This window comes from Diplotaxodon limnothrissa, linkage group LG16, assembly GCF_057381915.1.
Source record: "Diplotaxodon limnothrissa isolate DT_005_m linkage group LG16, D_limnothrissa_male_GT1.1, whole genome shotgun sequence".
Lineage (NCBI taxonomy): Eukaryota > Metazoa > Chordata > Actinopteri > Cichliformes > Cichlidae > Diplotaxodon > Diplotaxodon limnothrissa.
In genome coordinates, this window is record NC_140611.1 from 30586753 (window position 1) to 30610991 (window position 24239).

The 24239-nt window shown below is 40.1% G+C and overlaps 1 protein-coding gene across 1 annotated transcript in view; it reads left to right on the top strand.

The window, feature by feature from the left end:
• Window positions 1-24239, top strand: part of clasp1a (cytoplasmic linker associated protein 1a) — a 95355-nt gene that overhangs the window by 56616 nt on the left and 14500 nt on the right. Inside the window, exons 18-32 of the mRNA XM_085375021.1 lie at window positions 128-174; window positions 1698-1868; window positions 6972-7082; window positions 9268-9432; window positions 12355-12513; window positions 15220-15282; window positions 16086-16189; window positions 17947-17970; window positions 18530-18774; window positions 19396-19459; window positions 19617-19619; window positions 19747-19910; window positions 21206-21284; window positions 21360-21503; window positions 22281-22379. Coding sequence (XP_085231147.1) covers window positions 128-174; window positions 1698-1868; window positions 6972-7082; window positions 9268-9432; window positions 12355-12513; window positions 15220-15282; window positions 16086-16189; window positions 17947-17970; window positions 18530-18774; window positions 19396-19459; window positions 19617-19619; window positions 19747-19910; window positions 21206-21284; window positions 21360-21503; window positions 22281-22379 — 1642 coding nt within the window. The remainder of the gene's footprint in view (window positions 1-127; window positions 175-1697; window positions 1869-6971; window positions 7083-9267; window positions 9433-12354; window positions 12514-15219; window positions 15283-16085; window positions 16190-17946; window positions 17971-18529; window positions 18775-19395; window positions 19460-19616; window positions 19620-19746; window positions 19911-21205; window positions 21285-21359; window positions 21504-22280; window positions 22380-24239) is intronic.

The window sequence follows — 24239 nt, forward strand, 5'->3', positions numbered from 1 at the left end:
AAAGCTTTTACTAGAACCTGAATTTGATAGCGCCAAAGTGGAGTCCACGCATTTTAATTTTATAAATCATGAGTCTTAGGTTGTGATACACATAAATTCTAAAAAGTGTCTTTTTTTCTTCCCCCAGCCGGCCACTGTCTGTGAAGAGCGTGATTGGAGGAAGCATGACGAGAAGTAAGTATCTTTTTATTTGATTCGTCAGCGTGGAAAGGATATAAAGTTTGTATAAAGGCTTCAGACAAATCGAAAGCTTCACAAAAAGCACAGATTCCTGAGGTCACAGGTTAAAGAGCTGGAATTATTTATTGATTCAATATTTTGAGTGGTGAACAAGCAGTATTCTGCAGCGGAAATCCACGTCTTCAGCTTTACTCTCTCTCTCTATGGTAACAAAGGAGTGGTTGGTGAAGCAGCAGTAAATAAACTTCTCTTAACCTTTAAACTCATCAATCAGGTGCTCTGATAAAAGGACTCTGATTGGAGGATTGAGGTGTATCCAGCGAGCAGGATTTCTGCATCAGAGACGAAGGTCCTCCAGAAATCAACCTTTTTGTAGCGGCTGAATATTAAATACTTTGACTGCAGTCTGAATGCATCTGTTTTTAGTCACAAATATAAATAAAGCACTCACAATGATGTCTTGCAGCAACGATTTCCTTCAAAATGAAAGCAGGCCAATGATAACTTAAAAAACGTTCTATTATTGAGGTGAAAAGACCACTGAAGTAGACAAGCCAGCAGTTGGCCATTCAACCTGCCCAACCTGTTTACTGGCCGTGGCCCATTGGAGCATTGGTTATGATGAACCCTGGCTCTTAACAGATTTATGTTTAGATCAGTGAGACTGATCATCTTTGGGTTTCAGTAGTGATGCATACACTGAACATTTCCATTTTGAGTCGCATGCACTGTGTCACTTCACGTTATCATTTCCCCTGGACCAAGCTGATTAAGAACTCCTGAGATTTAAAATCGGGGAGCTTGATGGTGGAGAGATGATGGGGTGTTAGAGGATCAATACAAGATGCCTCAGACTGAAAGATTGCACAAGTTGAGAGAAAAACATCTAAATTACGGAGCTGTGTTAAGTGTGTTAAATTCACCTCAATTTATGGTGGAAGTCACGTTGCAGCAGTAAAATAAACAGTTGAAAACTGTCACCACAAGGTGGCAGTATTTCAGCAGAAGGGTTTATTGTAGATGCCCACCCCAACCAACATTACATTTACATTGTTCTGCCTTGAAAGTCGACTTATAGTCTGGTTTTTTATGTTTCTGTACTGATTAGTAACTGTCTGTTCTGTCCTCCTCTACTACATAACCAGCTTAAATTAAAATTAAAGTTATTTAGGTGCAACATGCATGTAGTGCTGTAAAAACATATGCGTGCAGAATCTGGCAGTTGGCATGGAGTGGAAATTAAACCTAAAGAAAGCAAGAAGAACATTTAGTTCACAGTTGGTTGCAGAGTGTTTTACAACAGCTAGTACAGAGCTTTTTGCACAAGAATTAAAACGGATTTAAAAGGAGTACAAGAATTCAACAAAGATGTCAGAATCTGGCTTTTAAACTCAGTTTAAGTGCTTTCGAAGTTCAGCCATGCTTCCATCTGAGTGTAGAAAATGGATCCTGAAACTGGAAAATGTAAAAGCATCATAAGGTAGCCATGATACAGTAACATCTCTGTGTTGCCACAGGTAAGCTTGTGGGATCCAGGGTGCCGTCCACTCCAGGATCCCTCCAACGCTCCCGCAGTGACATCGACGTAAACGCCGCCTCCAGCGCCAAGTCTCGTCTGTCCACTGTTCCCGCCTCCTCGCCGTTCAGCTCTGCAGCTGCTCTTCCACCAGGGTCCTACGCCTCTTTAGGTAACTGATCACTCTCCTCCTTCTAACCCGCTCAAACCAAATAGGAAGACCACTTTCTGGTATTCAGCACATGTTGCTCACACTCTTATTTCTCAAAATGAAACATTTCGCTCTCCGTAAACGTGCACGAGGACAGATAGCTCCCCAGTAACAAACCATAGGATTCACCCAGTGAACAAACAACACAGAGTAAACAGAGGAAGTCTTGCAGATCCTTCGTTTAAGTATGCAGAGTGAAGGAGTCTTATCAGTACACAGTGCCTTTCATTATTTTATTCAATATCGTACAATCGAGATGCATTGATTACAATTAGGTCTGGTTTTTCATTACAGGAGTTCAGTTTCATCATATGATTATTTTTGTCATGTGTTACAGAGCTTCACCACATTTCAGAAGCCTCTGTCTTTGAACATAGATTTCTTGTACTAATAAAAATGATCTGCCTCGTATCACTCACTCTGACTCTATAATTACACATTGAAAAACCACTAGATATTTTATAAAAAATCCTGAACTACAGTCATTTTTAAATTTAATGTACAGTTAATGCCATTCCCCTGACCGGTACTTAGATTTCTGGACAGATGAGCAGCAAGGCTATAGGTTTTTCTGAGGGTGATCAATCAGTTCATCTCTATTTTACAGTTAGAAGGGTTAAATGAGGAGAACACTGTTTTCCCTAGAAGAAGGTGACCCCTCTGACCCCATAATTTCCACCCGCCGTTGGGTGAATATGACACTAGTCGCATTTCCTGGGCGCCATGATGTTTAGAAGAGCAGCTCAAGTAGCTGAGGGGCAAACTGAGCCTCTTCCATGTTACAGTAAGAACTACTAAAGCAGCAGTTTAGCAAAAGTCCCAAATAAACAGATTAGTCTCCTGTCATCTTGAGCTATTGAAGCATTTCTCCTGTAATCAGTGGCTTTTATGGAGCTGCCCGGGAATATTAATAACTGCTGATGTTGCCATTAGACTGTTCTGTCAACAGGAACTGTTTAAGTCCTCCACTGACACTTTACACAAATTGATTGGTTGAGGCTGAGTGGCCCCCTGCTGTGATGGCCGCCTGTTTAAGCTAATGCGAGAAGTTTAAGCCACTCCCTCCCAATAGATGAGATATTTTGTGTAATCTTTTCCCCATGCACAAACTTCTCTCCCTGCTTTGTTCTCCTCCAATGAGTCCCTATGGCTCCATAATGACCCTAACTAATTACGATGAGGCCCCTTGCTCACCCACTCATGCCTGTTGCTGCTTCAATTGCTACTAATGACTTCCTCTGTGCCTCTCCTCCCACTCTTTGCTGCACCGCCTTTCTTAAATGCCCCATAGATGGCACTCCTGGTAAAAGTGATGGTAAGAACTGTGTGTATGAGTGTTTCTCTTTTGTCAGATGTCACAATGTTTACATTTCCTCTTCATCTGTGCTCTCTTTTCCTCTCTTTATCCCTTCTAAGTAGTCTTTCTAGTTTTGTGGACCTCTGCATGGACTGTCTGCATGGATTTCCTCCTTCTGACTGTAACCCTAACAAACGGGTCACTGCATGAAAAATCAATCAGCGGCTACCACCTGACTCCCTCACATTTTTCTACAATAACTTCACCACGCTAAATTTTACCTCCATACTTTGAATATTCTCAGCGTTACAGACCATCAGAGTACATAAGTAAAGTTGGAGCTTACTCATGTGGAAAATCTTATATTTGTGAAGTTATGAGGAATCAAAAATGCACTTTGAGGGTCAGTAACTGAGAAAATAGTCATAGTATGAAGGCTTCACTCAATATACTGAAGTTAATGTACAAAAAAAAAATCTGTTGATTTTGAGGCTTCAGGTCTTTTCTGATGTGGTTGATTTTCTTTTTTTATGGAATGACCCAAATGTATCCATCAGCTGTCTAATTTGAACAGCAGTTGAATCCACTGTTACTGTATCATACTCTACAGAAAAGGTTCTCATGGTGTGCTGCAGGGTGGCATGCACTAAATGGGTCCACAGTTTGATTTCCTGTCACGGTGTTGCTACCTCCAGTGCCACTCATAGGTTTGGGGTCTCTTTGAAGTGTCCTCGTGTTGTTTAACGCTAATGAAAAAAGACACAAACTAAAAACTAACTTAGATTCTGATGACTTCAAAAAATAGATCACAGGAAAAAAACACATCGAATGAAAGGATGGAAGGAAAAGGAGGGAAGTAAAAGCAACCTTCAGGCAGTAAACTGAAAGACAGACCAAGGACAAACGTCCACAGTAATGGGAATAAGACACAAGGCACACATCTGATCACGCTTGAACTTTTCAGGTAACTTTATCAAGACGCATCTGCAGACTGTATACAAGTGTAACACAGACACAAACTGGTTCCCAATAATATCCAGATAAAGTCCTAGAATTTTCATATGTCTTGTTTTAGTCAGACACTTCCATTTAAAAAAATCAGGCACACCCCTAATAATGCAAACATTAAGCCTTAATACAGTTTAAGCAGGCACGTTTTTTAAAAAGGTGTCATTAAAGGGAACTGCAGTTTAATTCTAATACTAGCGGACCTAGTTTTCGAGTTAAGGAAACGCATTATCAACAGGCAGTAGCTTCAGCTAGTCAGTCAGTGTTACACCCATTTAAATTGTGTCAGAGCTGTAATGATAAAAACCAAAACGTGGCTGTAAACAACGGCTGCTCTGTAATGTCGTGCCAAGTGTGAGACGTAATGAGAGCTGCAGTCAGCCTCTGCAGCCCTCGCTCTGCAGGTAGGAGAGCGAGTGAAGTTCTGTTACTGAGCCTGCAGCCGCAGGTGGACGTGCACTGATGCTCACTGTACCAGCAGCGGTCTAGTACAATGCCTGAAACTGTGTAATAAAGAAGCTCAGCCTTCTTCCATGGATCAAGAAATGCAAACTGTGAGAGGAAGGAACAGTCAGAAAAATCCAATCCACTCTGTGATTTTCCACAGAAAACCTGAGTGGTGTCATTAGTGTAGATGAGTTTGAATGGCCGATCAGATAAGGTTTTTTATGATCTGCTGTAAGTCTCGATGAATATATGAAGAGATAACGCACACAGTCTAATCACTTCCTATACGCCTCAAGGGGATTTATTTTTAGCATGTTGTATAATCCCTGTTATCATTGTCGCCAGTTTTCAAGTGCTATTCTTGACGTGTTGCATAAAAGCACACTTTAGATGTTCTTGCTGAGTTGGCTTTTGCCCATAACTTATCGTACAATCGTTCAGTGAACCTGCAGACTGGGCGGTTGCCGCTGTCTTCACTTTTATTGCACCTCGCGCTTTATAACAGGGCTGTAGAGGTGAGAGGATGAAAACCTTTATCGCAGAAATACATTTGTATCAAAAGCAAAAAGATCTGCAGAAAATAAAACGTTAGGATAGAAAGATATTTTAGCTTTTCTTCCACAAATGCCCTGCAGGATGGATTTTCAGTTACCCTTTTAGCTTTCAGCAATGCAAATAATTTTTGTTGCATATAAGTTTGAATGTTTGTTTTGTCCCCAATTCCCAAGACCGTAGAGAGCATGTGGGAAAATCCAAAGGTGGCAGTTAGGGTTACTTATCATTGCTGAGGACTTAGACCTGAGAAGGTTATGATAATTAAAGCCGAACTGATTGTAACCTTTTTGCCTCCAGTTTATCAGTTCTTCTTGGTTGGAATTATGAAGGTTTATGATGTTGTCTAAAAGTGCAGAATGCATTTTAATTATTGTGTAGAATATGTGATGTAACAAGGTGTACATGTTTAAAATATCAGAGTACTCTTTACAGTTATACAATCTTCTTCAGCCACAGAGCAGCTCTGAAAGATGTTCAGTGTTTGTTTATCTTTAAGTCTCGGTCAAAAAGTCTGAAGATATTTCTTGTGGTTTCTGTTAGGGTAAAAAGGAAGTGGTTAGCTTTGCTTGCATAAGTTAATCCGAGACTTCATGTCAGGTAGGGATTTTCAGCCTTGAGCCTAGCTTAGTGTTTTGGTCAAGGGGTGGATCTGACTGAGACACTCCATGCTGGGACAAGAGGAACATGTCAATCACAAGGTAGTCCTGCCTTAAAACATCTCATACTTTAAGGTCCTTTTTGACTCTAATGGGACAATAATTTCCAAAATGAACATCAGGTTTGATTCATTAAGACTTGAAATCAAAGACCGAGACCATAAACAACCATAGAAGAGAATCCATGTTCAATGGACTCTAGAAACTTGAGAAAATACAACGCACATTAAATTAAAACACCAGTTATTGATTACCATACTCTGTCAAAGCTGCTTTGTAGCTGGGTTGGCCTGCATGGACAGATGACAGTGACAGCACTTCTTACCATGAATAAAGGAAGCTTATTGTAATTACACAGAATTGTTTTGAATCCAAACTCTAGAACTGAAAAGTAATGCAAGGAATTACTAAACAGGCAAAGCAAATAACCTTTGACGATCACCACAATACACTCCAGTGACATGCGGCCATGCACTAAACTGCTGAACACGTCATTTCCAAACCCAAGACACCCTTTTTCAGAGCAAAAATCAAAGCAACATAGATACCCTACAATATTATAGAAATAAACCCAATAATCCATTGATTTCCTATGAGAACCATGGGGCAACACTAAGACAGCAGGTAGACATTCAGCAGAATGAGGCTCATGGACGATGACTATCTACTGATTGGGTGGGCGAGGGAACTTAGAGATCTTTCTTATTTCCCTTCTTTACATATGAACACAGAGTTTACCTTAAAAAAAATTACTTTTTAAGTTAATTTTTAATGAAACATTGGAATTATCTCAATGTATGGTCTTTAAAAAGTCCTTTTCTGAATAGCACGAGTTACAGATTCAGGAATGCCTTTCCTGTCTGGCGGGTCACAAGAAACACTGAGAACTATTTGTGAACACTAACAAAGCCAGGTGTGTCTGTTTCCCCTTCATGTTTTCAGAGCAGCTCTGTCTCCTCATCCAGGTCTGCTTCATTCTGTTTCCTCAGACTTCTTCTTCTCCAGCGTCTCTGTCCAGGGCTGGGTTGAACCGCAGTCACTCCCATCTATTAAACCTTCTACGCCCCCTCTTGCTCTTTCTCCCTTTTTCTTTTCATCCAGGTCGCGTTCGCACAAGGAGACAGAGCTCGGGCAGCGTTGGCGGAGCCAGCTCTTCTTCAGTGGTGGACAGCAGGGGGCGAAGTCGGGCCAAAGTGGTCTCACAGTCCCAGCGTATGTATAGACACCTCATGCACGTGCTTAAATAGCGATGTTAGAGTGAAATGTGAGCATGAAGCTGTTTAACCAGCTTTTGCACATCCGGCTTTACAAAGCTGCAAAGCCTGCGCTGAACGTTCATTGTTGTGTGCTGCTTTAACATCCCCTCGACATGTGTTTCTTCTGTGCAGTCTTGTGTTTTTGTTTATGTGTGCCTCCATACATGCACGCTTTGTTGCTTTTGTGTGTGTTGTGTTATCTTTGTACGTTGCTTAGATCTGTGAGCTCACAGCTAACATGTCCACAGCCACCCAGAGTGCATGCTGGGAACAAATCAATGAACATAACCCCTTCTGTCTCATTCTGACTGATCTCGATCTCCACCCTGTCCTGCCTATCGCTTCCATCACCCAGGATCAAGATCAGCCAATCCCATCAGTGGTAAGGCCTCAGCTTCAACCAATCACAAGACAGATGCCTCACCTTTCATACCTGACTTATAGCATTGCGTTAAATCTTCATTGTATCCTCACTGTTTAGTCAGTAACATCAGTCAACCACCGTCTTTGCCCATCATAGTCTAAAACTGCACCAATTTAATTTTAGCGACTGGATGGATGGTTGGTTGGATAGATAGAAACTTTATTGATCCCACAAGGAAAATGATTGTGTTACAGCATTAGCCAGATAACGAATAAAATAGTACAGTCTATACAACATTAATAAACAACATAGTTAATTGCATATTAAAGGCCTTATACTTTAAGAGACAATGCAAAAATGGTATATATACAACAGTGATTTAAAAAACAAAAACAAATTTAAATTGAAGTTAGGTGAAGAAAAGTAAGACTCATCTGGTGCAAGAGAGTAGTGCAAATTGCATTAATAAGTGATACATTATAAATCTAAGAAACAGCTGCAAGACAGTAAATTTGATAGGTTAAATTGGTAAATTTTGGTAAATAAGCATTACCCACAATGCACTTTTCTCCAGTGAATGATCAGAAAACGATCATACTTGTGTCATCTCCTCTATGTCGCAGACATTAAACTGCTGCAGTTTATTCAAACTATGACATTTCAAATACGAATGCAAACGGTGACATCGCCAACGACAGCAGTGATTCAACGCAGTTCTATAAATGAAGTCCACTCTAAAGCTTTGCACGTAGTCTCGTTGTGTCACCCTACAGTATCTGCATGTTTCTCACACTTTCCAGCTATTAGTAATTTTGTGAGGTTTTGTTGGGGTTATTTTTCCACTGTGGAAGGCATTGTCTGTTCCCATTTACTTTGAACAAGTGTCCTCCTTCCTTCACCCCACATGTCCAAGCTGTAGATTTTGTTTTTGATTGTTTAACCTTCAAGTGACCAAGTTACATGTTTCTGTGTGCCACATGTTTCCTTCCTACATGGTTTCTGTGAGGAAAGCTGTGTGAATTTTTTTAAATTCATTAATTTGTTGGTAATTATTTTATAGTTAGGCTTTTCATTTTCAGATATTTTTAGTGTTTCTCTAGAAAATCTGTGAAATCTTTCACATCTAAAAAACAAAAAAAACCCAGACATGTGGTAGTAACAAACAAACAGCCTGATATTTCTGTAATTGTGCACATTTACTAAGCATTATCTACAGCAGTGTTTCCCCACGTTTTGGAGCCACAGCATATATTTTACATTAGAAAAGTCACATCGCACCACCAAACAAAAATGTCACAAAAAGCATATATTAAGATATCTCAGAGAGGAGAGTTTCACTGGTCTGGCCCACAGATTTTCAATATTGATGCCACCATGTAAAACTGGTGGGCCACATAACCGTGGAGTTTAGCGTCCCTGTTTTAGATGGCCTGTCATGTAACAAACAAAACAGTGAATGGGTGGGACAGACAGACAGATCCATTACAAGAATAAAATAAAAGCAAAGAAAGAAAGTCTAAAATCTGATGGTCCCACTTGGCCGTTTTAGTGGCTACCACAGCTCGGTCACTTGATGGTTTACGACTGTAATTTACCTGTCTTTGAAGCTCTGTGTTGTCACTGTGATTCACCTTTAAAGATGGGATGGGTTTGTGCCTAAAATAGAAGAACACATCATAATCTGTCAGATTTATGGGCTGCAGTGTCCTTACAGGACTATCTCAGCCACTTTTTTCCTGTTTGTCCTTTTTAATTTTTTATTTTTTTGTCCTAACAGCCGGTAGTCGCTCCAGCTCTCCGGGTAAGCTACTCAGTCACAGCAGCTACGGACGGATCCCTCGAGCCACGGCATCAGCCTCCACCACTCCGGCAGACAAGCGCAGCAGGATCCCTCGCAGCCAGGGCTGCAGCCGGGAAACCAGCCCCAGCCGATTAGGCCTTGGTAAGGACCTGACTCTGGAGCGGCACACTCACTGCATTTACTATCTGTATACGACAATAACATAGAATTAAACTTAAAGCACCTTCAGAAACAGGAAAAGTTCACAGAAAGTGCCTTCTAGTTAAGGCAAACAGTAAAAGTGTACAAAAATATGGAATATAAAACATCAATTATGATGGCATTTAGAACAATTAAAAGTCAAATGTGATAGCAATGCAATAAAAAGCACAGCAAAAATTAACAAACCTGCATAAATAACAGTAAAAATGTAAATTACACCCCAGTTATGATAAAAGTAGAATAAACAAATAAGAGAATCTACACATTAGAGAGAATGCTGTATGAAAAAGTGACAGTGGACATAAACAACGGGGAGTCTGTGCACTGAGACATACTGATGCACGTCTCCACCAGGCATCGCAAACTGAGGGAATCCACGTTTCAGTAAATAATAATAATTAATTACTGTTATACTATTCATTTAGTTAGCATTTTTAAAATGCCGAGGCAGAGTTCTATATAGAATTCAATAAAAGAGCTCACCATCAGTAATAACGATACAATAAGGATAAACAGCTATTTAAAATGAGGCATAAAGCTTCCATCAAAACATAGAACAATCAGAATAATATGACCTGTAAGTATGAATAAAATAAATAAAAAATATAAGTGAGGAAGAAAGTGGTAGAGGAGAAATAAAAACATATGAAAAATATGTTTAAAAAAAGTCTTAAGGAGAGATTTAAGGGTAGATGTTCAGTCACAGGCACGTTGAAACTGGAACTAATGCCTGAAAAACGTGTTAATGATGCGCGGCTTGTTTATAAAACCCTGAATATAAAGATTCTTATTAATTGAATTCTTACAAGTGATGATTTTTGAAATGGCTCCTGAAGCCAGCAGCAGTCTGTATTTATTCCATTAAACACACTTTAGTCCTGACTTGTTTCTGCAGTTTTCTGATATTTGATGCATAAATAGGAATTGTAATTGTGCAGGGAATGAATTGCTTATTTAGTGTCACTATTAATATGACATAACTGTGCAGAAGAAAAACAAGAAGCTGGCCCAGATCTCACACAGTGTTCCTTTGACTGGCTGCACGGCATTGACCCCTCAGGTGTGCTGATCACCATGTGTCACAGGAACACATGTACAGATAGCTGAAACTGGACTTTCCTATCTTTCTGATAAAAACATTAAGTCCTGTTTGTTTTGTGTGCTGTACATTTCCATGAGCGAGTTTATTACGCAGATCATAAATCAGTAATACAGTAAATTGCGATATGATTCCCGCCCTTAAATATTTACTCCTCACAGGTATATTCTGACCTACGATATCTCACAACAGGGCCAAAAATTTTTTTTTTTGTTTTTTATTGAAATTGTTTGGTTTGAACTTGTATTTGTTAAACTTTTGAGAAAAATTACAAAAGATGCTGCAGCCTGTGTGCAGATTACTTGGTGGTGTTAACAAACGACCTCCTCTGTAAAAGAAAGATGGAAACCAAAACTGAGAGCACCACTACAAAACAAACCCAAAGAAATCTGTTTCTCAGTTATGTTGGCAGCCACGTGCACTTCTGGACTTCTGCACTTTTTTTGGGGGGGGTGTTTTTTTTAGATAACTCTGTACAAGTTCTGTTTTTAATCCAGGTCCGATGGTTTCCTCTGAATATTCCTTCTCAGACGTTAGTTAAAGTTTACAGTCTGACCTTGGGAGACAAATTCAACCCAAAGAATATTTGGGGATGCAAGCATGCTCCTGGTCTCACATTTCACCTGCTGTCTTTTGGTCTGGAGACTGTGGATGAAAATCCAGAATAAAAATCTAAAATCTGATCAGTCCTACCCGCAGACACAGCGCTCATCACCAGAAACATGTTCTCTGTGAAGTTTAGGTCACTTTAAAACGTCAGTTCTTGACTGAGCAGTGCAAGTGTTCAGAACAGAAATCTAAAGATAGCAGAGATGCTGTTAGTATTGTGGACGTTCCCAAGAAGATGATCTTTAATGATCTTGCTGTTTTATTTTTATTGATTTCGTGGTCCAGTACCTTAAGAATTCCTGTGCACCACACCTCTCCTCTCTGGCTGCCCTGCTGTAGGGCCAGGCACAGTCATGACTTTTCAGACTTACAGGTCCAAACTCTTATTGGTCTTTTTTTCATGAAGCTCTTCAACCCTCGATCGGTTGCTTGTTACCTGATGAAAGACTATAAGTCAAAAACTGTTTGGTTTTTCTGATAAATTTGGTTTCTTGTCAAGTGTTTCTTTGTGTTTGTTTATAGATTTGATTTGAGATGGGAAAGAGGTCTTTATTTTCTTCACTTGCTCATTTGTATTTTTTCTTCTTTACAAATCCTGCTGTTTTGATCTGTTTCTCACAAGTTAACAGTTTGAAGCCTGAGCTCGTGTTTGGATCTAATCTTTCCTGGCCATGTGCTGTATGACTGACTCTCACTCACCCCTACTGCTGTTTGTCATTTTCTTTACTCTCACCATTTTCCTTCTGTATCTGCTTTTTTTTTTTTAATCTCTCGTAGTCTCTCTGTATTAGCCGACTCAATGACAGAGGTCAGGAGTTTGACTCTATTGATTGGTTTATGAATCAGTTGATTTTCTGTGCTATCCTTTACACTGTTCTGCCAAAACTCATAAACATGGGCTGCGCAGAAATCTCCTGTCTCCAATGACCATACACATTGTTGTAATCTCTTCATGGAAAACCAGAGTTACTCACTTATTGTTCAACCACTTAAAACAGTTTATATTGTTGGCTATTACATGCTCCAGGACCCTCATCCGAGGCTTCATGCTTCCAGTATTCTTCTCTCTCTGTCTTCCTCTCTCCGAGCCTCATTCCCACCTTTTCTCCTATGGATGCACACTGACACTCCCACCTAACTTGTTGTCCTAACAGCCAGCCTGTGTGGTAAACCTCTTCTTCCTGCTGCTCTCCCCTACCACACGCTAGCCCGGAGCCGCATTCCCCGTCCCAGCATGAGTCAAGGTTGCAGTCGCGACACCAGTCGTGAGAGCAGCCGTGACACCAGCCCCGCTCGGGGCTTCACTCCTCTGGGTGAGTATCTCCGAGCTCACGGCTGTCTGGACTCTCTCCTAGTGAGCTTACCAACTGAACAAAATGTACCTGATGCTTAAACGGGCTTCCTGCTCCAGTCTTCTGTCTGGTCTCTGTGTTCTCTGTAGCATCTGAAATCTCTGCATGCCTTCCTCTGTGCATGAACTGTGTCTGCTCTGTTTTTCCTCTTCTTAATTTAATTGTTTTCCTATATAAGAGATTTACCTCAGTGTTTCTGTGCTGGGCTTTTTTTAAGAGGGATTCCTGTAATTGAAATAGTTGTAAGTGAAATCATGTGCAGATGAAGGGCTTTTTAATCTCTCTGCAGAATTTTTGAAATCTAAGCATAAACAAAGTAGTAAAAATTACTTCTCGGAGCAGCAGTAACCAATCGTTGTCTAGACCCTCCTCCAGTTCTTCCTGGATAAGGACAGCAAGATTTTCCTAATCCAAACTAAAGACATATCTCTCTAGCACATCCTGGGTCTTCTTTGCAGGAGCAGCAGATCTACTCTGATCTTCTCCAGAATGACTGACCTTGTCATCCTATTCTTAAGGCCACCAGTACACCCACTACATTGGTCACATTGCACACAACCAGTGACGTAACCACACAGCCACATGTATCCTTGCTGTTACGGCACAGGTCGCTGCTGCATTATTCTCCTGAACAATCAGTTTTTTCCACAAACTTCATTTTTTCAAACTTAATCTCTGAACTTCTGTAGTGATACATCATTAAAACAGTCATGAACACTAACATGTTCGTAGACTCGTGTCTTCAACCCAGCTGCAGTGGCACAATGCGTAGGATTACAGAAATCAAGAGGCGTGACGTCAAGTTTGTTGTAAAGAGGCATTCACCAGATGGTGGTAAAATGGTGCACAGAGGGCTCAGCCACCATATGAAGCTCATTCTCAACACTTGTATGCATGATCTTATTCACTGAGTTATTACCCCTAATTCACGGTCACAGATTAGGGTATGAACATAGCTTGACCAGCTTCACCTTCATGCTCAGCTGTCTCTTCAACACAACAGCCGGACACAGCATCCACATCCTCTCAGATGTTTCATCAATCCAGCTGTCAATCTGTCTTCCCTAACATGTGAAAAAGACCTGGAGATGTTTGAACACTTGCATAAGTGGGCAAACCACTCACCTCAGATTCAGAGTGTTTTCTTGATAAACACAAAGGGAGATGCATGGATTGGCTCTCCTGTGGGTCCACCACCTGCAGGAGGAGGGGTCCAGTGTTTTGTGGAGCAGGTAGTGGTCAAATGTAGAGGCCTCTATGGACTTGATACCCAATCTCACTAGTTCCAGTAAACTGGATTTGGATTTATTCAAACATCATAGACATGTTTGCCAATTAAATGGTGAGAAATGCCTTTGCCTCTACCGTATGCAGACTGGTCCCGCTTACTGTCATCACACCATTCTCTGCCAGGAAAATCTCTCTAAATTTCTTTGGACCCAAACCCAAAAACTCTAAACTGTGAGAGTAACAGCATCTTTTTCTGTTCTCTGTTAAAGAATTTTTTGCTTTATGTTGCTCTGCCAGCAGACACAGTTCAGTTATTCATTTTGGTGCCTTTTCACAGCTAATATTTTGATTTATCACGGTAGAAAAAAATAAGTGAATGAATATCGGTTGATTCCATTTTTTTCAAGTATTAGAAACATAAGTGTTTTTCTTAATTTGAAAAATCTAAATGTGTGCTGGGAAAAAGGCTACATGTTTTCACCGACGTTTAATGTTAAAAAATTCTTTGTTATTATGACGGGCAACACCTCCTGTTATCCTGTACACGTGACCTGTTTTTACTCTGCTGAACTGATCTGAACGATCTGTGTTTGCACAGGTTAAGAGCAAGAAATGGAGCTAAAGCAGGTTTTCTTCAGTTTTATGTCAAATCATAACACTTAAAAGTGTAATATGCAGAATGGTTGGATAATGCAAAAAGGCAGATTTATGTTTCAGTTTGGCTAGAAAGGGTAACATTATGTTGCCAGAGTGGCTTAAACCTGCAAGTCTGATTGCATATTGTTGTCTATGAGAAAATAAACACTTCCCTGATGAGTTTCAGTCTCAGTCACTAGTTTCAGGTATTACTGAATAAAATGTGTCGTTCATTTTGGACATTTTTATCACATTAAACTCAGAAAGGACAAAATCACTATTGTAAGAACAAGAGTAGCGTTGTTTACTAGCCAAATATTTTTGACACTGCTCCCAATCCATTAAGCTCTGCCAAGATGCAGCCTCAGGGTGAAAAATCAGTCAATCAAACAAAAAGCAGTTCATCTAATGTCCACTAGAGGCTCCAGCAGCGCACGTGTCCACATAGACTCCCATATAGACTTAGACACCAACTTTACAGCAGAAATCAACATGTTTACAGATAAACAAAGAACTGGTTTGGTCTCCATGTAATAATTGTAACATTGTTTTGTTTTGTTTTTTCTTTTTTTAAAGTTGGACATTTTAATATGATAGCAATTAATTCACTTTTGGCTTCAAGTGGACTTGAGAGGAACTGTCGTTTTCAGGACTGCCTGGGAGCCCATTGAGCCCAGGAGGAGGTGCTGAAACCAGTGTTGCATGAAGCTCAGCCCAGCAGAGTAAAAATGGCTTCTGTCTGTGTGTTTGCACCACTAACCCTTTGGTCCGGATGTTGCCCACCTTTCGTTTCCCTCGCAGCCTCCCGACGTCACTCCCGTTCAACCAGCGCTCTCTCCACAGCCGACCCCCACGGCCAGTCAGGTGACCTGCATGATCAGATTCCCCAACTAGCCAAGCCGCTTTCAGTTTCCTCCCATTTTTTAAAATATTACACACAAATCATGCCGGCCAGCATGCTTCTGTGGATGTGTACAGTGACGTGACTACAGGCAACATTTATAGTTGGTTTTATGTTCCCTGCTCAGTATTTTATTCAGTACTTTTGTAATTAAGCATGTAAAGGGAAAATTTTATTTTATTTATTTTATTTTATGTTCTTGATACAGTGTTCACTCTTTTGCATTCCCGGTGCCTTATTTTTCTTATATTTTTTCTGGTTAGCTGTGATTTATTTATTTATTTTGTTTAATTCAGTGGCCTCTAGTGTGTTTATAGCTGCGGTTACATTTTTTTGTGCTAATGTGAAATTTGTTTCGTGGCATTAAATATCTTTCTTTTAAATATATTTTTTGTTTGTTTTTCCATGGTTTTTGTTGTTGTTGTTGTTTTTTTAACATACACGTTTGTTTTTTCCTATTTGGTGAATTGCTGGTTTCTTAAATCCTTCTTCTTCCAAGGGATAAGTATACAGCCGCTGTGATGCATGTCTGTGCTTAGTGGCCGAGGGCCTGGTCACCTGCTGTTTGGGTTTTTCTTCTATAAGATGTTGCTTTTCTTTTTGCTTTTGGTGGTTGGAGCCTTAAATATATTTTCAGCTGTTAATTCACAGCATTTTTCTTTTTGATTGAAGAGACCAGTAAGTAAGAGAAGCAGGTAAGTAACTGTGCATTTGTGCTTTTATTCACCTTCACTTTACTGTCCTCTGTTCCCGTTTCTGTTTGCAGACCGGTACGGTTTGGTGCATCAAGCAAGAATTTCTGCGTCCGTTAATGCCATGAGGGTCCTAAACACCGGCACAGAGGTGGAGGCAGCAGTCGCTGATGCTCTGGTAAGTTGATGGTTTTTGAGAGAAAAGACGCATAATTTAAAATTTGTGATTAACATTAAAAAAATTTTTATATTAAATTAACACGACTGAATGTTGCATAGCAAACAAAAAGACTTGTCTCTACTGGCAACACTTTTAAGAAGTTTATCAGTGTGGAGATATATTGTGTAAACTTTTATCATCAAGTATGAGATATCTTATCTTTTTGGCTTGTGTTTATGTCTGTCCCATTCTTGTGACCTTGTCACCTACACAACTAGAGAATTAATTGTTCCCCAGTGTTAGAAAATGGATGTAGAAACTATTAGATTTAAAGTCTGTCTGATAAGATAAAATGTTAAAATGAGCAAGTGAGGTCCGGGCAGTTGGTCATCTACCTGCATTAATGGTTGCATGTCCTTATTCAAATCCACACTGCATATTTTCATGTATTAAGTCTTAAATTAGTGCACAATTTTTTTTCCAATCAAAGAGATAGATTGGAAAATTGTTTATTACTGCTTTAGCATTCCCATTTTGTGGGCACTTATCAAACCTCTGACCGCGTGTAAGGTTTAATTTTTCTACTGCGAGGATGAAGGTTTGACATACATAAACACCAGTCAGTGGCAGGAGTCGTCTCAATATTACCAGATGAAAAAAAGAATAAATAAATAAATCTACTGTTGTGGGGTAGCTAGCTAGCATAAACTGCTGGTCTCTCTATGTTTTCCCCTTTTGTCCTTATGCCCAATCAGTCAGGCAGATGGCCGCTCCCCTTGTCCTGTTTGTATTAGAGGTTTCTTCCTGTTAAAAGGGAGTTCGTCTTCCCCACCATCAGCAAGTGCTGCTTACAGAAGATTGTCTGTTTTGGGGGATTTTTGTTTTCTCCAACATTGTTCGCGGTTTACCTTACAGTATAACACACCTTGAGATGATTGTTGTTGTGAATTGGCACTAAATAAATAAAATAAAATAAAATTTAATTGGCTATAAATTGTATTTACCAAGAGGGCTCTCATGAGATGGTCCACAATGAGTAAGAGTGAATTTGGAAGGAGGGCCGTATTTTAGTTTTTAAAAAGTACAGTATTGTATTGACTCCATTTTTGATGTAGCTGGTAGTGCTGCATGTTGATTGGTTAGTTAGCACACATGTTCATATAAGCACCTGTTTGCATCCCCTCCAACAGACATTTGAAGTGAAATTAAATCTTTGATGGTTCTTTGTTAAACATTAAATTAAACCCTTCTCTCACCCCAACCGGTTGTGGCAAATGGCCGTCCTTCCTTGAGCCTGGGAGTTTTTTCTTCCCACTGTTGCCAAAGTGCTTGCTCATATGGGGTCATATGATTGTTGGGTTTTTCTCTGTATGTATTATTGTAGGGGTCTACCTTACAATATAAAGCTCATTGAGGCGACTCTTGTTGTGATTTGGTGCTGTATAATTATCCAGGTACTTGTACTCCATGAAGCCTTACGTGTCACTTGTGCAATCTTAATTAGTAAGTGTTAAGGATGGATGCTCAGGCCACTGTGAAGACTTCCTTTACTGCTAAAACAGTAGATGTCACCAAACTTAACAATCATTCTGACCTTTTTTCAGGAATACGGAGCTCCATGAAAAAGTTTTACGTTTACTAAGATCAGATATATTTCTAACACGTCTCGTCACATGTGTGTTGCACGCAGAAAAATGGACTGCACTCTTTCTTTGATCCTCCTTTAAACGTTCCCTTTCTCCTCTTTTCCTCTTGGTTGTTTGTTACCATTTCAGCTTTTAGGAGACTCCAGGAATAAGGTAGTTGGTCATTTTGCATTTCTGTCCATGTATCCATGCCATCATACACTAACCAAGTAAAGAAAACAATAATGCAGCTTGCCTCATCATAATCGCTCCTCCACCCCAAAGCCTTCTTATTTCTTTATTTTTCTTTATTTTTTTGTTTCACTTTGAATGTTTGTCCATCGCATCCCTGATGTGAGCATCTGTGGTACCAGAGCAGAGACATGTCTTTGTGGTATAAATGTGTTGAACGTCATTGTTTTGGCACATTGCTCATTTTTTGAGATAAGATTAAATATGCTCTTCTGTTTGACGTGTCCCCCACTGCAAGGCCTTTGCTTACTTGTGGCACTGCTTGACTGGCTTTTTATAGGAAGAATGAAAGAAAATGCTTTAAAATGTATTAGAAGAATTTCATATCATCTACGTACAAATTTGGACTTTTAATTTTCTTAAAGTGTTGAGAAAACCGCATGGCTACCAGATGCAACAGGCAAGCTTTTATCAAGATTGTTACCTCACAGCCGGTCAGTATTTCGGTATCAAATCCTCAGTGTCCGTCTTCCCTTCTCAGAGGAAGACATTGAGACGGAGGTACGAATCCCCGGGGATGTACTCTGACGACGATGCCAACAGTGACGCATCTAGCGCATGCTCGGAGCGCTCGTACGGGTCACGAAATGGAGGAATCCCACATTACTTGCGCCAGACGGAGGATGTGGCTGAGGTCCTGAACCACTGTGCCAGTTCCAACTGGTCTGAGAGGAAGGAGGGCCTGCTGGGCCTGCAGAACCTCCTCAAGAGCCAAAGAATACTGAGGTGGGGGCGTGCTGTCTGTGGGGTATAAAAATACATATGCAAGAAATATGTGCTTTAGTATTTGGGGACTAGTTATTGTTATTATTGTCTTTCTTCAGAGTGGTTCAAAGGTGCACACAAATCACTTTTAGAGGTGATTTCGGATTTGTTGGTTATCTTGAGTAATGCAAATCCCAATGTGTTTGGATACATGCACAACAAAAAGGAGTCATTAAAAAAATCTGTGGTTTCCCTGCGCTTTTCTTCAAGTTACAGGTGAATTTCTTCCTCAGTTGGAACAGTCTGTATGTCTGTCTGTTCTATAACCCTTACTAAACAAATCAACCATCCGATTGGTGGCGAACCAGAACAATAACTGTGTACAACCTGCTAGCCAGAGTGAGATAGACTGTAAGGAAATCTGAAAACAGGTAGTTAGCTGAACCCATGGAAGCACATGGTAGATCACCACAGGTGCATTTAAACTCAAGGATAAACAGGTACACAATGATCATTTGCTTTCCCCAAATGCGCTGGCAATGACCTGATGGATTTTATATTTGGCCTTTTGCTTAAAGCTGAGTCATTGATGATTGATTGGTGATGGCTGATTGGTTGTCTGGTTCTGTTGGTTGGCTGCAGTCGCGTGGAGCTGAAGAGACTTTGTGAGATCTTCACACGGATGTTTGCAGATCCTCACAGCAAGGTAATGAATCAGAACTTTACCAACTAAATCAATCCATTTGGATGAACACTGACATCAATATGAATGCATGGTACATTACATGTGTATGCTGTGACTTTTTGGTACTAATGAGGCGTCCCTTGTTGCATGTTCTGCCTTGCTGTGGACTTAACAACAGAGAGTAAGTTTGTTTTTGAATTCATATTCTGCAAATAAATATGAGATTTTAAAAAAACTGCAAGTTTTTTTTTTTCCTCCTTAACAAATGTTTTGCATTTTAAATGTATGATCTGTGTGCATATTTGCAGGTCTTCAGCATGTTCCTTGAAACTCTCGTGGACTTCGTCACAGTACACAGGGAGGACCTGCAGGACTGGCTCTTTGTCCTGCTCACCCAGCTGCTGAAGAAGATGGGCGCAGACCTGCTTGGCTCAGTCCAGGCCAAAGTCCAGAAAGCCCTGGATGTCACAAGGTCTGAAAGTCACACCAGTCATGGCTGCTTCCTATTGCATTGCTGGTCGATAAGGAGTAGGCATGCAGGATCAAATGTTATATAATTCAGTCAGATGGAATCACATTATATACAGATCATTATTTTTCAATAAAAGCAACGAGATAGACGGATCCATAAAAACAGACCGTTAGTTTCTCAGTCGGAAGCTGCTGCAGTTTTGAAGAAAGTCTGTGTTTAAAATGAAAACTATTTTACTGGGCAAACTGTTTCCTCATATTTCTGATCCACAGTCAGTGTGTTACCTGCAGCAGGTGGTAGTAGACCACACCCACCAAGTACACACATAATCTAAAGCCATGTGCTGCTGTGGACACAAATGGAACATTGTCACTGCTTTACCTGCAATCAGACAGGAAGTGAAGCCTCTCTCCACCAGGCTATTTCCACAAAAACTCACTTTGGTGTTTTAAAGGATCAATTCAGGTCTGAGTTAACATCTTGAAATGCAAAAGTCACAAAAAAGTAGTCGAGCAAGCCGTGCTTGCAGGGTAAAAGTTCTTGCTTTCATTCTCTGTTAGCGTATTCTTTTCACAAATGAACAAACCTTTTGGGTTTTACATGCACAGCTGTGGCTTTAATATAAATGTGGACATTTAAAACTTTGATTTATTGTTTGCAGTTTGACCCCCGTTGCTGCAAGGCAATTTTGAGAGCAAATTTAAAGCAAAGGCCACATCAAATTATACTGATATAAACACTGCTGTCCAATCATTTGCAAATATATTGATATTTAGAACAAGCATTACACCCCGTCACCTGGACTTCTTCTACAGAGTGATACTAAAATTTCCATTTATCTCATTCTGGGCTAACGGTCCTTGAGTGGTGCAGTGATGGTAGTCTGCAGGAGCTACGCTGAGCTCTGCAGACCTTCATCTACATTTTGCAGCTGTGTGCTGTTTCTTTTTTGACACTGACTGAGGCCTAACTGAAACAGAGTGATTTACATGATCTTAAAAAATAAAAAAATACCACAGATGCTTGTTGGAGGTACTTGCTACTCTTTGAGATGCAGTAGTTGTCATAAAGCTGCGGTATTTCTATCTGCACCTTTGAAAAGAAACCCTTCAACAGCTGTGAGCGTGACTTCATACAGAGTTGTACTTGTCTCCAGTTTTGGGATCTAACATTACTGCAGTAACATGGACGCTTCACGTAAAATGAAACTCGAAACCTATTTCAGCTTTTCCTTAGACCCGCTTAAAAACCACATGAAGGAAAGAATTGAATTCTGTTCTCGTTCTCTGTGTTAGGGAGTCCTTCCCATTTGACCAGCAGTTCAACATTCTGATGAGGTTTATTGTGGATCAGACTCAGACTCCAAACCTCAAGGTAAAGTAGAAGTAAAGTTGATTTTTGGTCGGCAGATATAATTTCAGCAAGACTAAAGGTTTCTTGTCTCTTCAGGTGAAAGTGGCCATTTTAAAGTACATCGAGTCCCTGGCACGGCAGATGGATCCCACAGACTTTGTCAACTCCAGCGAGACTCGGCTCGCGGTGTCTCGCATCATCACCTGGACCACTGAACCAAAAAGTTCAGATGTGCGGAAGGTAGGCCAAAATATGTCCTAAGGCTCTCACACTTAGTATTCTAGTTATTATTTCCTTCTAGTATTATCAAAGAGTACAGTGTGGCCCCATTTCATCTTCAGTTGATATCTCTACAACACAATACAAAGATGTCTTACTTAATCTCTGCACTTTCTTTACATTCTATTGATATTTTTAGAACGTTTTATTTATTTATTTATTGTACCGAAAGCACCTTTAAAGAGGCACAGTGGACCTAAAACGGCTTGAACCAAGAAACAGTATAAAATACAGAAGGATCGTATTGAAGGATGTGTTTGAATCATGTAAAGCTGTCTGTGAAGTGTCCAAAAACAAAAATGTGGGGTTGGAATTTACAGAAAATTGCTGACTACAGAACTGTTATATTGTATTCCTCTGCTCCTTTATTTCATTTGGGTTCCTTGGCCTGTTGTGTTTGTCCAGCAGCAGTTGTAAACTTTGATAATAGGCACTCTCCCTGTGGATGGCCTTGGGTCAATGGCCCATTATCTTTCCCTTGTCTGATGCGCGTCATATGTTCTCCCTCTGTGTTCCTCACTGTTTGTTTTTCCACTGCCGCTCTTCCAAATGAAATCCTCACCCAGCCCAAATCTTTAGATATGCTGTAAATAGACCAACAAGAATACAATAGGTGCATCTATTATCAGGGGACACTGATCCACATGCACAGATCTTCTCAAATATTGCTTCTGTGATGATGGTTGGGGTCCTGTGCCATTCTGTAATGCCCCTTCTGCCTTGCCACTGTTGCCCCAGACCCTTCATAACTGGGTGAGCGAGGAGCTAGCAGGCAGGTCCAGCACTGCAGCCTTACTGCAGTCAACTGAGGGCAACCAGGAAGAAAGGTGTAAGCAGGTAGAGCCCTCTTCAGCAGCCAATTACATCACAACAAGCACGCAATGCCCCGCCTGCCCGGTACCTAACCAGCCACCAAACCTGCGAAAAAGAAAAAAGCCAACTGCGGCATCCTGTCACTCACCATTTACACTCCAGCTGTTCTGCTGAACAAATAAAGTCAGTGTGTGCCTGGCAAAGTGATCACTCACCAAATAAACTGAGCTTGTTGTGCAACCTGGAAAGACTTTTGTTTAACATTCGTAGTTCTCCAGGAAAGCTTGTGGTTTTGAATGCATTTGGATGGATTTTAATTTTGCAGTGCAACATTAATAGGAATGCTCGTTTTTTTTGTTTTAATAGTTTGTGCCTAACACTGTTTGACTCACCCTAACAACCTGCCGTCCACCTGCATATCTGCATGCTAACATGAAGATTTTAGATATGTGTGTCGGGAATAGTGGCACCAAGAGCTGGATGTCACCCCTTTATCACCCAAGTGTCATACAGGCCAGCTGGATTTACGTTGTAATTTTAGCTGTAAAAATACAAAATAATTCTCATTTAATAACCATTTTAATTTTCTATCTAGCCCTAAGTATTTGAGGAATTATGGTAAAGTGAAGCACATGGTCAAATCTGATTTTTGTGTCTGACAGCAGTACCTTGTAAGTGCTTTGTGCTACTGTGATACACTAAATATCCCCAGTAACGCTCATAAATCACTCATCCTTTTAGTTCAGCCATTGCACAAATGAAGAGAACTGCCTAAAATCTTTTTTTATGAATCAGCTTAATAGTTAGACCTCAAGTAGAAATGAGCTAATTTGCATTTGCTCATTTTGCAAAATTAAAAAGCAACCCAGTTTTTAAGACATCAAAACTAAACCAATCCTAACCAACAGCCTCTTTTTGTTTTTCCACACCAGTATTAATACACTGTATTACCCTGAAAGAGTCATTTCTGTTAAAGAATTCAGGCTTAAATTAACAGTCGACAAAGAAATACATTTGAGTTAATTATGTAATTATTTTGCTTACATCTCATTTAAGCTCAGGTTAGTCTCCTGTCTTCCCGTGCTCTGTTTCACTGTATATATTCACACACAGAGCAGAGCAGCTAAAGCAAAGATAACATTAATTGAGTTGATGATACCTTATTATCACTTTTATTGCACTAAGTGCAATAAAAGCTGTTCATGAACTGTTAATCCCAACAAAGTGAAAGACAGAAGAGAGGGCCAACAGGGTGATTTAAATGTTTGTTTTTTGTGTGTTTTTACTAAGTTAAACAACTGCAAAGAAACACACAACACTGGTTGGGATAGTTGGTTCCTTCAATGCTATATTAGCCGACCTTCAAGCACAATGTGCAGGCATAGCTTCACTGCTGCCCCAGGTTAGTTTTGTGTAGTCCCATCCTAAATGAACAAATTATCAGCAACTAGAAGTTGTCTCCCCGGACATTTTGTCCTCACAGTTTATCAGTTTAAAGATTTTTACTGTGGGTTTTGTAGTTCTATAAAATTAGAATCCCTAGTAGTTTATTTTGTATGATGCTATTCCTGGTGAATATTAGGTATAATCTATAGTGAGTTTATAAATGGAAATTATAAAGGTAAAGAAGAGATGGGCAGCTTCGATGCGTTTGGAGCCGCAAATACATCAATCAGCTCATCTGAACTCTTAACACACAAAAAATCATCCGATGTATCGGGATGTTATATTTTATGTTTTAGACCCTATGTTGGTTAAGCTCAAATAAAGTGTGAAAATTCTTTAAAGAGATATTTACAGTAATCAAACTGGGCTGTGCACATACTGGAAGGCAAGTTTTTTCCTCCTGAAAACAACCTGTTGGATGTTTAATCGATCATCGTT